The 14,621-nt window shown below is 35.6% G+C and overlaps 3 protein-coding genes across 4 annotated transcripts; all 3 read left to right on the forward strand.

Moving 5' to 3' along the window:
• On the forward strand, window positions 1-3,499 carry LOC140814139 (uncharacterized). The gene is made up of 7 exons (XM_073173016.1): window positions 1-286; window positions 603-720; window positions 1,271-1,359; window positions 1,462-1,508; window positions 1,601-1,689; window positions 2,295-2,428; window positions 2,510-3,499. The coding sequence occupies exons 1-7, from the start codon at window positions 194-196 to the stop codon at window positions 3,170-3,172; spliced, it is 1,233 nt and encodes a 410-aa protein (XP_073029117.1). The 5' UTR covers window positions 1-193; the 3' UTR covers window positions 3,173-3,499.
• Window positions 3,500-5,965: 2,466 nt separating this feature from the next.
• On the forward strand, window positions 5,966-9,012 carry LOC140815088 (mitochondrial import inner membrane translocase subunit TIM22-4). Of its 2 annotated transcripts, none has more exons than XM_073174198.1 (5): window positions 5,966-6,128; window positions 6,854-7,026; window positions 7,134-7,324; window positions 7,424-7,496; window positions 8,696-9,012. In XM_073174198.1, the coding sequence occupies exons 2-5, from the start codon at window positions 6,864-6,866 to the stop codon at window positions 8,779-8,781; spliced, it is 513 nt and encodes a 170-aa protein (XP_073030299.1). In that variant the 5' UTR covers window positions 5,966-6,128; window positions 6,854-6,863; the 3' UTR covers window positions 8,782-9,012. The 2 variants fall into 2 exon arrangements, with proteins under 2 accessions (XP_073030299.1, XP_073030298.1); XM_073174197.1 differs by having other exon boundaries at window positions 5,969-6,132.
• A 1,409-nt stretch (window positions 9,013-10,421) lies between these two features.
• On the forward strand, window positions 10,422-13,083 carry LOC140814730 (amine oxidase [copper-containing] alpha 3, peroxisomal-like). Its single transcript, XM_073173816.1, has 5 exons — window positions 10,422-11,273; window positions 11,412-11,796; window positions 11,919-12,032; window positions 12,197-12,738; window positions 12,815-13,083. Exons 1-5 carry the CDS (start codon window positions 10,495-10,497, stop codon window positions 13,038-13,040), a joined length of 2,046 nt encoding a protein of 681 aa, XP_073029917.1. The 5' UTR covers window positions 10,422-10,494; the 3' UTR covers window positions 13,041-13,083.
• The last annotated feature ends 1,538 nt before the right edge of the window (window positions 13,084-14,621 follow it).

The following is a 14,621-nucleotide window of genomic DNA, read 5'->3' on the forward strand; positions in this document are numbered from 1 at the left end:
ACTTTTCTCTCATCTGAGCCATCTCTCTCTATCTATGTCCTCCATCAGTCAGAATGAATATAAAAAAAAACAGTAAAAGACAGTTGTGTGTGGAGTTAAAATGCTAGCGTGAAGAAGAAGAGTGGTATCTTTTTGTTTTCTTGAAAATTTACAGAAAACACACAGAGTTTTAGGTGTTGTTAGTGTTCTTGAGATGGCGAAGAAAGATCAAAACCAGAAAGAGAAAGAAAGGGTTCAGTCTGTGCTACAAATTCTAAAGAAACAAGCTCCACTCACCGTCAAACAGGTTAGCTTTCCATACACATGACTTTCACCTCCTACTGTGTGTAAACATTATGAATCTGTCTGTGTACAGTTCAAATCTTGTTTGTTTTTATCATTTTTTTGCTTTATATATTTTTGTGCCAGCCCATTTATTGTGTCTTATGTTTGCCATTTTTGTGATGATGGGTTTACGTCATTTTTGTCCCCAAATTTATTCTCAAGAATGTTGAAGCTACAAAATCAAAGCTTTATATAAATGACAACCACAAAATCAAAGTTTTATATAATCTGTGCGAAAACAGCAGAAGTTGATGGATTTCGAAACTTTATGTTGACAGGAAAAATTTTGTAGCAATGGTTGCGTGGAGAGGTTTCTTAAAGTTAAAGGAGACCATGTGAAGAAAGCAGCCAAGCAGCTAAGAAATTGTCTTGCTTGGAGAGACTCCATCGGTACTGGTAATAATTACTCCCTTCACTCTCTGTGATAATGTCGGTTTCTAAATAAATTAGTGAAAATATTTCTTCAAAACCTTGATGTGATCAATTTTCAAATTTAATAAGGATATTTTTCTTGATTGATATCGTTTAAATATGTGATACAGATCTGAGTTTCCTCAACAAGGATACAAAACGTCTCTGTGAATTTTTTTAACAAATTATAGTTGTGCTAATATATCCATATATGGCAGTTTTTTTGTCTTAAAAACTGTCATTTTTTCCCCAAGAGAGCCATTCGTTAATTTAATTTAAACAGCAGAATATTCGTGTCTTTTTTCCAACGTCACAATTTGTTTGAAATAAAAAGAGATTCATTCCCATTTTTCACCACCTTCTTTTTTTGTCAGTGTCTTCTTTTTCCCACCTTCTCTTTTTGTTTTTATATTTGAACGGAGAATCTTGCTTTATTAATTTATAACACAAATAAGTTTGAAAGAGCAGCCTCCAAAGTACTCAAAAGATTAAATATATTTTCACTAATCTTTGTCTGAATCATTTGGATTTGAAGACAATTTGATAGCTGACGAATTCTCCTCTGAGCTTGCTGATGGACTTGCTTATGTTGCCGGTCACGACGACGAATTCAGGCCAATCGTAGTGAGTAATAAATATTCTTAATTTATATATATTTTTACCAATCATATTGTGTTGTTTTAATCGTAAAATTATGAACCTTAATTATTTTGTAATGGAATTCAGGTTTTCAGAATCAAGCAAGATTATCAGAAAATCCATTCACATAAAGTGTAAGTCTTTTTTAATTATTATGATGATTCGATAAGTGAAATATAATTCACTATTTATATATAATTAATTAATTTTTGTCCCAAATGTAAAGGTTTACTCGGCTGCTAGTGTTTACACTTGAAGTGGCAATTCAAACAATGACAAAGAATGTAGAGAAGTTTGTTCTTCTCTTTGATGCCAGTGAGTTTCCTTTTTAACTCATAAGCTAAATTTGTTTTATTTTTAATTTTTGTTTGTAAAACCATTTATCTTTGTTTGTACAACTTTGCTACTTTTTATTATTAATTAATAAAAAAGGCGTCAAAATAGTCGATTCAGTACATATTCTGTCACACCAAATCAGAGGACAGCTTTTATCAGCAATTAATGTACATTCCCATATCTGGGGATTCCAAATCCCTCATTAAATCAGGTCTGAAAATACCCACAAAACACGCCTTTTTCCTTAAATTCCATAATCATTTGTAATTTCCTATGTCACGCCTAATTAATATTTGTCATTAATAAATGAACTAAATCGAGCAAGATTCATAGTCAGCAACAATTGTGTCGGGTAGCATGAGGTTTTGTGTCTGTGACTTTTTCAGAAATTTCCTTTTCTGCCCTCGAAGTGGGATTGAACTATATGGAGTGCAGTAGGACCATCTGTTGGCTGATGCTTAATTATATTAGTCTTGTTTAAAATATAAAGTTTTATTAGGGTATGTGGGTCATTTTATTTTGGTTCAATTATGGTTTTTTTAAATCAACTTTTGATTAATGTGATAGATTGGTGAAAATTGCAGGCTTTTTCAGGTCAGCATCATCTTTTATGAACATGTTGCTTGCAACATTGAAGATTGTTGCTGATTATTATCCGAGTAGGCTTCATAGGGCATTTGTCATCGACCCTCCCTCTCTTTTCTCATATCTTTGGAAGGTAACTTCAGATTTTATCCTATTTCATAATCAAAGCGTGTATCCGAGTTCATAAAAAATTATTATGATACGATCATTGTAGGGAATGAAGCCGTTCGTCGAACTTTCGCCGGTAACTATGGTCGTATCTTCGCTAGACTTCGACGATTCAGCAGAACTCGATGGCTTCGACTACTATCCACGAGCATCGTCGCTACGCTACTCATCCGTTCCGTTGTCTACGACCAAACTAGGATCGTGCTCTTCTTCGAGATTCTCGTTCACCGTCTCTCAACATCTGGACTCACTCAAACCTTGGTATCTTTCGTTCGCGGATACCTCAGCATCGAAAGTGGGCCCTACTCATTCTTCGCTGGGTCCTACCATCTCGCCCCTCAATGCTAGGTCCCACTCTTTCGCATCGCCAATCGCCAGATCAGCCCCACGTGGAAATATCGGAAAGGGCTTTTTCCCGTCAACACCAATGCCACAAAAAACACAAAAACTGGATTACTCTACTATCCGACATCCAAGAACTCCCAAGCCCTCCTTCTTCCAATCCCCGGCCATGTTCTTTCATAAGGACTGCCAGCTGAATCGAGTCGAGAAATCGCGCGAATCGTTTCTCCCGTTCGTGAAGTTCTATCGAAGGCCTTACGATGAAATGATCTATAGGTCGAAGATGAAGCCTCCTCTAGGTGGTCTCATCTCTATCGTCTCTCCGCAGCTCAGACGCAGACACATGTCGCTTTCCCAACGATTTTGATCGAGATAACCGAAGCCCTGATCACTAATAATTGATTCATTTCCGTCTCATATCTAAAAGTCAAAAGGGAATTAAATTCAATTTTGTTTCCAAGATCATGTAAAGAATTAGGCTGCGTGCAAAGTACGTCACATTTAGTGTTTGTCTACACTTTGGTTTGAGCAAAAACCAAAGCATGGAAGGAAGACAACGTGGTCTAAACGTTCAACATTGATGTTTCATTTCAAAACTTGTAATAAATTTAATTTGTCCGAAGATTATTATATATCTTTTTTCATTTTTTAAATTTTAATCTTTGGTTGTACTTTGTAATTTTAATCGCCGATGAAGCGATATATATATGTTAATAATATAATCTTTGTCTCAAATTCATGAAATTACAGACAAATTACGAATAACCGCTTGACAAGTTGAATGTGTATGATCATTAAAAAACATATGCCCGAGTATAAGATATATATACGACTTTGAAACTTTGTTTTTGCGAATAAAATATTAATATGTATGTAATTAATTATATATTTGTGTCTTTTTGCTGTTTGTATTCAAAAGTCAATTGGATCAGACCATATACTCCATGTACGTACTTTGACTATATGACAGCATGTGCTTGCCAAATTTATTCATTGGGAAATGAAAAATTTCTCGTTCAAATGTGAAATAATTACTTATTTGCGCGTATCTCAACCATGTATATATATATATATATATATATATATATATATATATATATATATATATATATATATATATATATATATATATATATATAAAATTAATGAGTTTTCAAATTAAAAGTTAGAATCGAGTAAGAATTTTCGCACTGCCTGTTCTCCACAATACAGGCTAAAGCAGAATTGTAATAGTTATGTTCATGACCCACTTGTACGATATTTTGGCTTGTTATTTAGTTAATGATTTAAGTGCGAAATGGACAAAGCTCTCCTATCGCTTTTGGTAGAGCATAGATAGAGATGAAAAACTTGTAACGAGAACGGGGATCTCTAATTTTTTTAGGTTCGAGTTCGGATATTTTTTTAAATCATCAAAATAGCCCGAGCTAGGTACGACTCGAATCCGAAATAATGGAGATCGAAACGAGCACAGGAGGGAGGATGAAATTCAAAGAAAATGATGAATATGACAAACTTAGATATAGAAGTAGGTAAGCTAGTAAATTTAATATTTGGAGTTTAGGGTTTTTTTGTTTGCTTTATTCCGAGTTTTAAAAAGTACACTCTTTTTTATTTGACAGATTAATTATAGATAGATATAAAATCAGGTGTTATCATTGGGAACAAAGTAGTTGTGCAAAAATTCAAACGATATCTATCCATGTAATAATTAATTGTATGACTTTTCTCATTAACGTTGACTAATAGAGGAATCCACCAACTAAAATTTAAATTCACCAGTCTCAAGATGTACTGAGTGCGACACATATGATGGCCTTAAAACATTGTCATGTGGCTTCTATTTCTCTTTTCACCTTTTTTTGTTGTAAATCATTAGGTAAAATTTGAAAATGGATGATTATAATTGATGGATCAGTGGAACCCATTATTTTAAATTGTGTTTTCATGTGCAATGGAAGTCATTTTCTTCACCAATTGTCTTGTCACAAACACCTGAAATCAGTGCATGATTCTACTATGTTCGGTGTTAGTGTTTTAAAAAGCACAGATTAAGAGCGATTAATTACGATGCGCGAAGAAAACCACTCGATTCGAGTTCAAACATGGACATATATACATGTCTAAGGTTGTATACATTAAGCATGAAAAAATGCTCTCTTTTTAGATAAAGTTTCAAGTTATTTTTATTTTTTAAAAATTTAATTTATGTTTTATTAATTTTTTTTCACCACATTTAACTTTTAAAAAATAAAAACTTAAAGACATTTAAATGTTTTTTTAATGGTTACTTTTAGTAGTAAACAAAAATTTCAAAAATGAAAACATATAACCAGAACATCTCGAATTATTTTCGTGGGCCGTTAGCTTGGATTTTGTATCCTATCGATGAGCCTTTTTGTTGGGTAATGATGGCCCAATCTCGGCATATGATATCCGAGCCCATTCGAGATAGAAATGGGAAGTATAACATAAAAACGATCACATTTAATGTACATCAATTTTCAAATAATTTATTGACAAAATTTTGAAAGTACTTAAAATAAGTTTATAATAATCTATCACAAATCAAATTAATAACAAAAATGTGCTAATATGATTTCCGAATTTCATATTTATGCCGAACATGTGTATATCGGTCTCATATATCTAAAATCATATTATTTAATCAAAACCAAAAGACATTTTAAAGGTAATAATATGTGAAATATAATAATAAAATTTGTTCACATAACGATGATTTAATTTATGCTTGGCAAAACAATTTATTCTGAAAATACATAAATTACAAATATTGATTTTAAAAATAGCTTATTAACCAACATAAAAACTCTTCTGGTCTTCATACGTGTCAATTTTTTGATATAAAACTCTTATATTATTTGTTCAATGAAAAAAATTATTTTTTTATATCAAAAACATGATTTTTTATTCTAGATATTGATTGGGTCGACAAATATAATAAATACGAGAGACAATCTCACGAAAACCATATGTTACATCCAATGATCCCTATTTATTCTATATGTGAGGTTGACATATAAAAATAAATGTTTTACTTCAGAAAAAATGTGGGAGGTCGAACTTAAAATAATTATGTTTGTCGAGGAAATTTGGTTGTATCTTTTTTAAAGAAATTATGGTAATGGTAACTAAAAATGATATAATTTTGTCTACCCTTTTACTTGCGGCCTACACAAGACAAGCTACACTAGAAACCCTAGAGTGCTTGAACCCATCGGCTTTGCCGAAGCGCTTCCATTTCTTACTGGAATTCGATTTTATTGTTCAGTTTCATGTGGGATTTGGGCAATTAGATAAAGGCAAGTTCGCTGCTCAAGTAGTTTACTACCGTGAAAATTTTGTGATTTCAGAGCAATGCATTTTAATTTTAAGATTATAATTATATTGCTCAATGAAGTAAACATCGTTCAATCATTTCATAGAGTTTTTACAACTTGGTTTCTCTTTTTGTTTGTCGAGAATGTCATTTATGTATTGCTCGTTACGTGTTCGATTGTTTGCCCATCTGTTTTGTGTAGTTTAGGTCAGGAACGGATCAAGCATGATTAAGCAGAGGAAATTGCCATCCTCAATCAAATTAAATCTAAGCTCTAGGAGTATTTTTGTTAATTTTATAAGCACTACACGATTAGATTTCATTCAAGGGTCCAAGACAGATACTTAGACAATTGGAAACTAGGATTTATTAGTTTGGTCAGGTATTTAAGCATGAGATTATGTATTTTCATAGAAGTCGAAATTTCACACTTATATTAGTTCTGTTCACTCACCTTCTCTAGAGGCTCGTTGAACTACGGAATATAATTTTGAACGTGCAAATAAACTCTACAGAGAACTGTCTTAATCTTCCTATAGTGAAAATGAATTATTACCATATCTCAAGTCTCATCAATCTCGTCAAAAACCAATCTTTACTTTCCTGCAAGTTGTGGGGCTGAGTACATGGTACTGGGTCTATTTGAGTATCTTTCTCAGTGTCCCACTATTATGTGATTTGGTTTACTGATCTTCTATTTTCAGACAGATACACCTCCATGAGTACAAATCCAGATAATGAAGCGCAGACTGCTCCTTCTAGCTCACAAGATCCACCAAAGCCCCCATTAGAGCCTATTCGCTTGCCTACCATTGAGGAAGTTCGAGGTCAAGACATTTGGAACAATTGTGCTGTTCGCAGTGTTGTCAGTGGAGTAATGGGTATTTTCCAAAATCACATTTCTTTGGTTTCCCATTCTTTGTCATAAAGAACTTTATTACCAGTTTTTAATATGTGGATCTATAAATTTAATTTTAGTAGTCTGCAGGAGGTGGGTTGGGATTGTTTATGGGGTTATTTCTTGGTGCACTGGATAATCCGATAATGCAAGATGAAATGACTGGAAGGCAACAGTTAATTTACCAAGCAAAGCAGATGGGACGTCGGAGCTGGAGTTCCTGTAAGGCCTTTGCAGTAATGGGTTTTATCTTCTCTGCTTCTGAATGCATCATCGAGAAGGTATATAATTGCTAATCGCAAAACATAATATTGTTGGGTTCGTTTTTAGAAAACATATAGAATAAACTAGAAAGATAACTATCAATTATTTATTTGAAGGCCCGGGCCAAACATGATATTACAAATACTGTTGTTGCTGGATGTACAACTGGAGGTGCGATATCAGCGAGAGGTAATTTTTAACATCTGTTTCAGGATTGTGGCATGTAAATTTAGTTCTGTTGTTTGTATCGTGTTCAATTTCTCAACTGCCTTCCTTCCACATGGGTGGCTACAAATTTCAGGAAGCTTATATGAGTTTTGAAACTAAACCAGCTGTAGATTAGTGTGCTGTGGAACCTTACTTATCATTTAGCTCTTAAAAATACTCGATGTAAAAAATATCCATGAAATTTCTCGTTTCTCTTAAGTTGTAAGTCTTGGAGAAGGTTGATTGATCGCTTCTGTTTGAACGATATACATGGGAAAATGCGTTTGATGAGACCTGGCTGATTCCATCCCACAGCAAGTAGCTTCAACATTGAAATGGAAGGGGAATTCTATAGTAAATTGCGTTTGGAATCGTGTTAAGCTGAAAAGGCTAGAACCTCCTGTTGAAATCGAACGAGCCAAAATCTTTCTTTGTTTTCAATTTATATCTAAACTCCTTTTTTGGTAACGGGTTTGTGGCAGGTAATCGTACTTTTTTTGCGCTCATGATGAAATGAACCCAAAATTGAGTTCACAAAAGTCAGAACCACATTTGGAATGTAATCCTCGTATATTTAGTTTCTTTCTCGTTTTATAGGACACCTAAAGTTTCAAATTTTTTATGGTGTGATTGTGCTAAAAATTGTGGAAGAAAGAAATGCACTTATCTTTAGATTTTTAAATGACATTTTCACCTTAGACGACTCTATTTAAGGGAATTTCATGCATAACACATTAGCATGTGCATGAAAAAGAAACAAAAAAAAGGCGGTGAGTGGGTTTCGGGCTCTCGGCTATCAACTTAAAAATACGGGGTTTTAGCTTATTGAATTTTTGCGAGGAATTTTAGCCTTTGCAGCAGTGTATGGGAAATCTATACGCCAATTTATATGAGAAAAGTATATATGACCTTATGTGAAGACACCGCCACATATGACATCTGAAGTTTTTTGAAGTTTTTTCATCCTATAGTCTCAATTCACGAGTATTCTATTTTGTGCGATAGAGTGCTCTTGAGTGAAAGGAAGTTGGGTCTGAATGAACAAATTTGGACGGGAAGGACACGTTCTCCATGGCTTTGAATTTCAATTTTACCCTTATATCTCCGTAGATTTATTATTTAGATTGTGTCTCACTTCAGCTTCATCTTGCTAATTATGTTTTACGCCGTGCCTTTTTCAGGTGGACCAAAAGCAGCATGTGCCGGTTGTGCTGGTTTTGCTGCATTTTCGGTGGTCATAGAGAAGTTCCTCGAACGGCATAGTTGAAGATCCAATCACGCTTATTTCTTTGGACAGTAAGTTGGGGGTAGCAGATCAGCCGGCATTCTCTTTCCATATTATTTATGGACCGCTATGGCCAATTGAACAATTTTGTCGTGCGATTTGAGGGACATATAATCATCTTGTCGTGGACGATTATGATTTTTGATGAAAAGATACCTTTTGAAACAACGGGAAATTTGAATTATCAACTCTAGCACGAAAATAATTAAATTACTCTGTGATATATGTTAGGAGTATAATGAATTCTGCTGCATGTCCTCGAGTTGTCAAATAAGGTCACTCTGCTTTGTTCATTGTAAAATTCTCATTGAGAAGGTTCCTTGGCTTAATCCTGAATTGGCAAACATAGCTTTTACAACTTCAAGCATTGTTATGTTCAACAAATATCCGAATTCACCGTCTAGCCTCACTTCATGACCAAAAATAAGGCATGGATGTAACGATTCTTTCTTTTTAGAAACCTGTTGTGGTTTCGCTTTTTTTTTTTTCTTAAAAAAAAAGTAATGCGCCATGATAAATATTTTTAGTGTACTAGTGCATATATCTTCGAATGTTTTGTTGAGCCAAACTGAAAGATTAAATTGTTTTGTTCCATCGCTCGAAGTTTGAAAACTTGAATCCAAATTCAAGCTTTTTGCTCACCAAAAAAATCAAGTCGAATTTTCAAATATTAAAACAATTTGTTTCTCAAATTCGAGCCAAGCTTCGGCCTTCGAAAGTGATGGATAAATTCTCATATTCAATTCAATTTGGTTAGTGTATAATTTACATGGATCCTACTTGATGGTGATAAAAAAATCTGTATATGGAGACTTCAAAATGAAGTATGAGCAGCCCATAAAATAAGATTTCACAAAAACCAGATGATTGATGGTTCCACAGACTGGAGGGCTAGTCCGGAGACAGTCAAAACTGAAGGTGATGCAAGAATTCAGCCAGGTTCAGGAGCAACTGAGGTATTAATAGTGAACCCAAACAAGAAAACTAAAGTTGGAAACTTTGTTGGATACCGGTTGATCCCTGGAGCAGTAATAGCCCCCCCTTTTATCAGATGGTGATTATACTCAAATACAGGGCGCCCTCAGCAAGTACAATGCGTGGGTAAAACCTTATAAAAACAGAGAAATGGGCTGCGGGGCTATCCACCGATCAAAGCCGCGGAGATGATGATTTGGCGAAGTGGAGCTCAAGGTATTATGGCACGAAAACCAGGACTAGGAGTCGATATTATTTTTGAATCTAAAAGCAGATTTCTTGAAATGGGATGCAGGAGTAGGGATATTGAGAACAGGGACATTGTGTTATGGTGCACAGTAGGCTTTCTCCATGCACCTGGCCAAGAGGATTTCACGATCATGCTAACGTTGAGGAGATCATTCGAGATTATAACTGTCAATATTTTTTTAGAAAAAGAACAATTAGTATTATTCGATGATCACTCGTGTTAATTAGCTTTTCGAAAACACGTGACCTTCAGGATATATTTCATTTTTATATTAAAACAATTTACCCAAATCTTGGCATCCGTTGTAAAATCACGTGCTAGATGTCTAAATCACGTGGAAAAAATAAGATTAAAAATCTAAATTTATTTTTAATAAGACCAAAAATAAAAAAAATTTACAAGTTACTGAGGGAAAAAAAGAAGAAAAAAACGTAGTTATCCCCACAACTAGATTGATATCCATAATATGGATGAAGAACTCCATATCAAATCACAGTGAAATCATGCTTCCCAGGCTCAAAAATCTCATATTCTTCCTTGTTTTCCTCATTTCTGCAGTCATTTCAACTTCAAGTTATCATCCTCTCGACTCTCTGACACCATCTGAGCTCAACCAAACTCAAACTTTAGTCAACGACTACTTCTCCTCACCTCACCAAAACGAACGCTTCCACTATGTTGGTTTAGATGAACCAGAAAAATCCGATGTTCTTTCATGGCAGTCATCGTCCCACACCCAGAAAATCCCATCTCGCCGAGCATTTGCTATTGTCCGTGTCAATTCGAAGACCCATGAAGTAATCGTTAATTTATCGAATAACTCCATTATATCAGATAAAGTTTATAATGGATATGGCTACCCTTTACTGAACTTCGAAGAGCAACTGGCTGCTGGCAATCTTACACTATCTTACCCACCTTTTATCGCTTCGATTCAGAGAAGGAATCTTAAGTTAGAAGAAGTTGTGTGCTTGAGTTTTACTGTGGGATGGTATGCGGAGAGAAAGAGTAGTAGACTGGTTGAAGTCATGTGCTATTATTTGAATGGAACTGTCAACTTATACATGAGGCCTATAGAGGGGATCACTGCTACAGTTGATCTTGATCAGATGAAAATCGTGGCATTTCGGGATCGGGCCGTGGTTCCAGTGCCTAAAGCAGAGGGAACTGATTACAGGTCCAATTCAAGTGTTCAGGATCTGGTGAAACAAGTTGGACCCGGATTTACATTGGATGGACATGTAGTGAGGTATGGCGTGGGAAGAGTGCTTATGTATATGCCTAAACTTTCATTTTCAGTTGTCTAATTACACGTGCGTGTTATTCTTAATATATTTCATTTTCCGAGGACTGACATGATTTTGGCATTACTACAAATATATCTCAGGTGGGCTAATTGGGAGCTCCATGTATCATTTGACATGAGAGCAGGTTTAATGATATCCCTTGCTTTGATCTATGATTCAGAAAAAGGTCAATACCGTAGTGTGATGTACAGGGGATTTATATCAGAACTCTTTGTTCCTTACATGGATTTAACTGAGGAATGGTACTACAGGACTTTCTTTGATGTAGGCGAGTACGGGTTTGGACTTAGTACGGTAACACTAGAACCATTAAAGGATTGCCCCGAGAACGCGACATTCATGGATGGATACATCACTTCACAGGATGGATCACCCGTGTTGGTGCCTAATATTATATGCATATTTGAAAGGTATGCAGGGGACATAATGTGGCGACACACAGAGGCTGGAATACCAGGACAAGTGGTTGGTCAAGCTTGGTTTTCTGTTTCGTTTTGTCAAAATCTTGAGCAAAACATGACATTGGCTGCTCTATGATTTCAATATTTTTGGTTGTATTTTTATGATTTAAATTGAAATTGATGCAGATACGAGAAGTGAGACCAGAGGTGAGCCTGGTCGTGAGAATGGTGGCGGCTGTGGGAAATTATGACTACATTGTGGATTGGGAATTCAAGGAGAGTGGCTCTATTAAAGTCAGTGTAAGTGATCAATAAAATTACAATTTTGATACACTAACTGAATTGGTAGAACACTGTTAGCATCATGTTTCTAGTTTCTAACTGTCTGTGCCCCAAAAATCATCAAACTACTAATTGATTCGAGTGATTTGCTTTTATGAACTGAACTTTCATTGCTATGATAGGTTGGGTTAACAGGGTTGCTTGAAGTGAGGGGAACAATATACACAAACAAGGATCAAATACGAGAGGAGGTTTATGGTCCAATACTAGCAGAAAACACGATAGGATCAAATCATGACCACTTCATCAATTTCAATCTCGATTTAGACGTGGATGGTGTTGCCAATTCCTTCATCAAGAATAACCTTCAGACTGTTCGTGCGCTGGGAAACACGTCACCGAGGAGAAGCTATTGGAGGGTAAACAGCCAAACCGCGAAAACCGAATCTGATGCAAGAATTCTGTTAGGTTCGGGAGCAACTGAGTTGTTAGTGGTGAACCCAAATAAAAAAACTAAAGTCGGCAACTTTGTTGGATACCGGTTGATCCCTGGAGTAATAACAGGCCCTCTTTTATCATCTGATGATTATCCTCAAATTCGGGGAGCGTTTACCAAGTACAATATGTGGGTTACACCTTATAACAAGGCAGAGAAATGGGCTGCAGGTTTATACACTGATCAAAGTCATGGAGACGATGGTTTGCCTGTATGGAGCAGCCTAAGGTATCGTTGCATTTAAACGAGTATTCTGAAATATAATGTTTTTAAAATTATTGTTGATTTCTTGATTTTGATCCAGAAATAGGAAAATCGAGAACAAGGACATTGTGTTATGGTACACATTAGGCTTTCACCATGTACCTTGTCAGGAAGATTTTCCGGTCATGCCAACTTTGACTGGGTCATTCGAACTCCGGCCAACCAATTTCTTTGAGCACAACCCTGTGCTTAAACCATCACAATATGCCACTGATCCCCCAAATTTAAGCGCATCGGGCGATAATTCTGGTGCATTCACCAGGTAGAAGGAGATGGATTTTTGTGATCGTTATGTTCTCAACTTCTCATATCAAATCATGAAAAAAAAAAAGAAAAAAAAAATTCTCATATCAAATAAATGATTCAGAATAAAGTACTTGTTTCTGCAGAACATTTGATTAATGAATAATTCTACCATCAAATATCAGTTACTTCAGGGCTGTTTTTTTTGCCATAATTGATAATAAATCGATAATTTAAACCTGCGAAAAGGCCGTTGTTCACCAATTGAAAATGACAGCTTTTCTTGTGAAATTTATTCAAAATTTTCAAACTAAAGGTGTGACCTGCCTTATGTTGACTTTTATAAATCCAAGCGAGCAGGAATTTTTCTAATGTATCCCAAAGGGATTCGTGTGAAATGATATTACTAAAGTATGCAGCAAACAGACAGGAAACGTAAAGAAGCAACAGTTGATGCCTCAAAAAGAGTAGAACTCGAGTATTCGTTGGCTTCAAAGCAAGAGAAAAAAAAATCAAACTTTCTGATTTATGCATACAAAGTCATTATGACCATTGATAAATTCTATGGTACTAAAAAAACGGTATATCCCTTATCCTGAGATATTAAGGTAAGGCAACCACAAAAAAAAAATCATTTTCAAAGTTTTTTGTGCGAGCCATTTCTCCCCTGGTTCAAATTTGTGGATTGGGACTTGCTTATGCTGCATGGTACCCTTACTCGACCTATCAGTGACAGATTCTGAATCAAATCTGATGCAGAGAAATTTGTGATACCATGACTGTTCCTCTTTTGCATATTTCTTCTGTTTGGTTTTGAATCTAAAAGCCTATGTCACTCCTTAGATACTCTTACCCCTAGTGAAATCAACCAAGTTAACCTCATTATTCAAAACTCTCATCTGATCTCGTTTCCTAATCTAACTTTTCATTTTCTTGATGTTGAAGAGCCAGACAAGAATGATGTCCTGAAGTCACTATCGTTGCATAAAAAACGTGGAACTTTCCCTAATCGTCGAACCAAAATTGTGATTCGGGTCAAGGGGCGAGACTCGTGAACTTGTAGTAGACTTGATCATCCAATCAGTCGTGTCAAATGACAATTACAGTGGCCATGGATACCCTCCTCCATTCACCACGTCCACCTAGTTCTTCCAAGCTACCCGACTCTCGTTAAGGTATCCTCAGTTCCAAGAATCAAACTCGGAAAGAGGGCTTAATATATCAGAAGTCGCTTGCCACTGACAACCGGTTGGTTTGGTGAAGTTGTCACAAGCGAGCACTCTAGTTCCACTTATAGACCGTCCCGGGAATGCATTGTAAATGGATGGATACATGGCTGGTGCAGATGGACAAGCACAGAATGTCTCGAATGCCATTTGCATATTCGAACGATACATTGGTGATGTTTCTTGGAGGCATACGGAAGTTGGGGTGCCTGGAAAACTGGTATGGAGGATACTATAACCTCTACTCATTAGTACTAACCCATGTGCAAATGTGCAATTTGTTTGAGCATTTTTTATTCTGTAATTAACTGCTGAGACCAATCTCCTGGCTAGAATGGTTGCATCGGTTGGAAGTTATGATTATATTCTTGATTGGAT

The sequence above is a fragment of the Primulina eburnea genome, chromosome 15 (assembly GCF_022965805.1).
Source record: "Primulina eburnea isolate SZY01 chromosome 15, ASM2296580v1, whole genome shotgun sequence".
Lineage (NCBI taxonomy): Eukaryota > Viridiplantae > Streptophyta > Magnoliopsida > Lamiales > Gesneriaceae > Primulina > Primulina eburnea.

Excerpts from the sequence above, each read along its gene's own strand:
- LOC140814139 (XM_073173016.1), top strand. The coding sequence starts at position 194 with ATGGCGAAGAAAGATCAAAACCAGAAAGAGAAAGAAAGGGTTCAGTCT. Across the intron at positions 1,509-1,600 it reads AAAATCCATTCACATAAAGT|GTTTACTCGGCTGCTAGTGT; the intron begins GTAAGTCTTTTT and ends CCAAATGTAAAG. Across the intron at positions 2,429-2,509 it reads TTTTCTCATATCTTTGGAAG|GGAATGAAGCCGTTCGTCGA; the intron begins GTAACTTCAGAT and ends CGATCATTGTAG.
- LOC140815088 (XM_073174198.1), top strand. The coding sequence starts at position 6,864 with ATGAGTACAAATCCAGATAATGAAGCGCAGACTGCTCCTTCTAGCTCA. Across the intron at positions 7,027-7,133 it reads TGTTGTCAGTGGAGTAATGG|GAGGTGGGTTGGGATTGTTT; the intron begins GTATTTTCCAAA and ends AGTAGTCTGCAG. Across the intron at positions 7,497-8,695 it reads AGGTGCGATATCAGCGAGAG|GTGGACCAAAAGCAGCATGT; the intron begins GTAATTTTTAAC and ends TGCCTTTTTCAG.
- LOC140814730 (XM_073173816.1), top strand. The coding sequence starts at position 10,495 with ATGAAGAACTCCATATCAAATCACAGTGAAATCATGCTTCCCAGGCTC. Across the intron at positions 11,797-11,918 it reads CTGGAATACCAGGACAAGTG|ATACGAGAAGTGAGACCAGA; the intron begins GTTGGTCAAGCT and ends AAATTGATGCAG. Across the intron at positions 12,033-12,196 it reads GTGGCTCTATTAAAGTCAGT|GTTGGGTTAACAGGGTTGCT; the intron begins GTAAGTGATCAA and ends TTGCTATGATAG.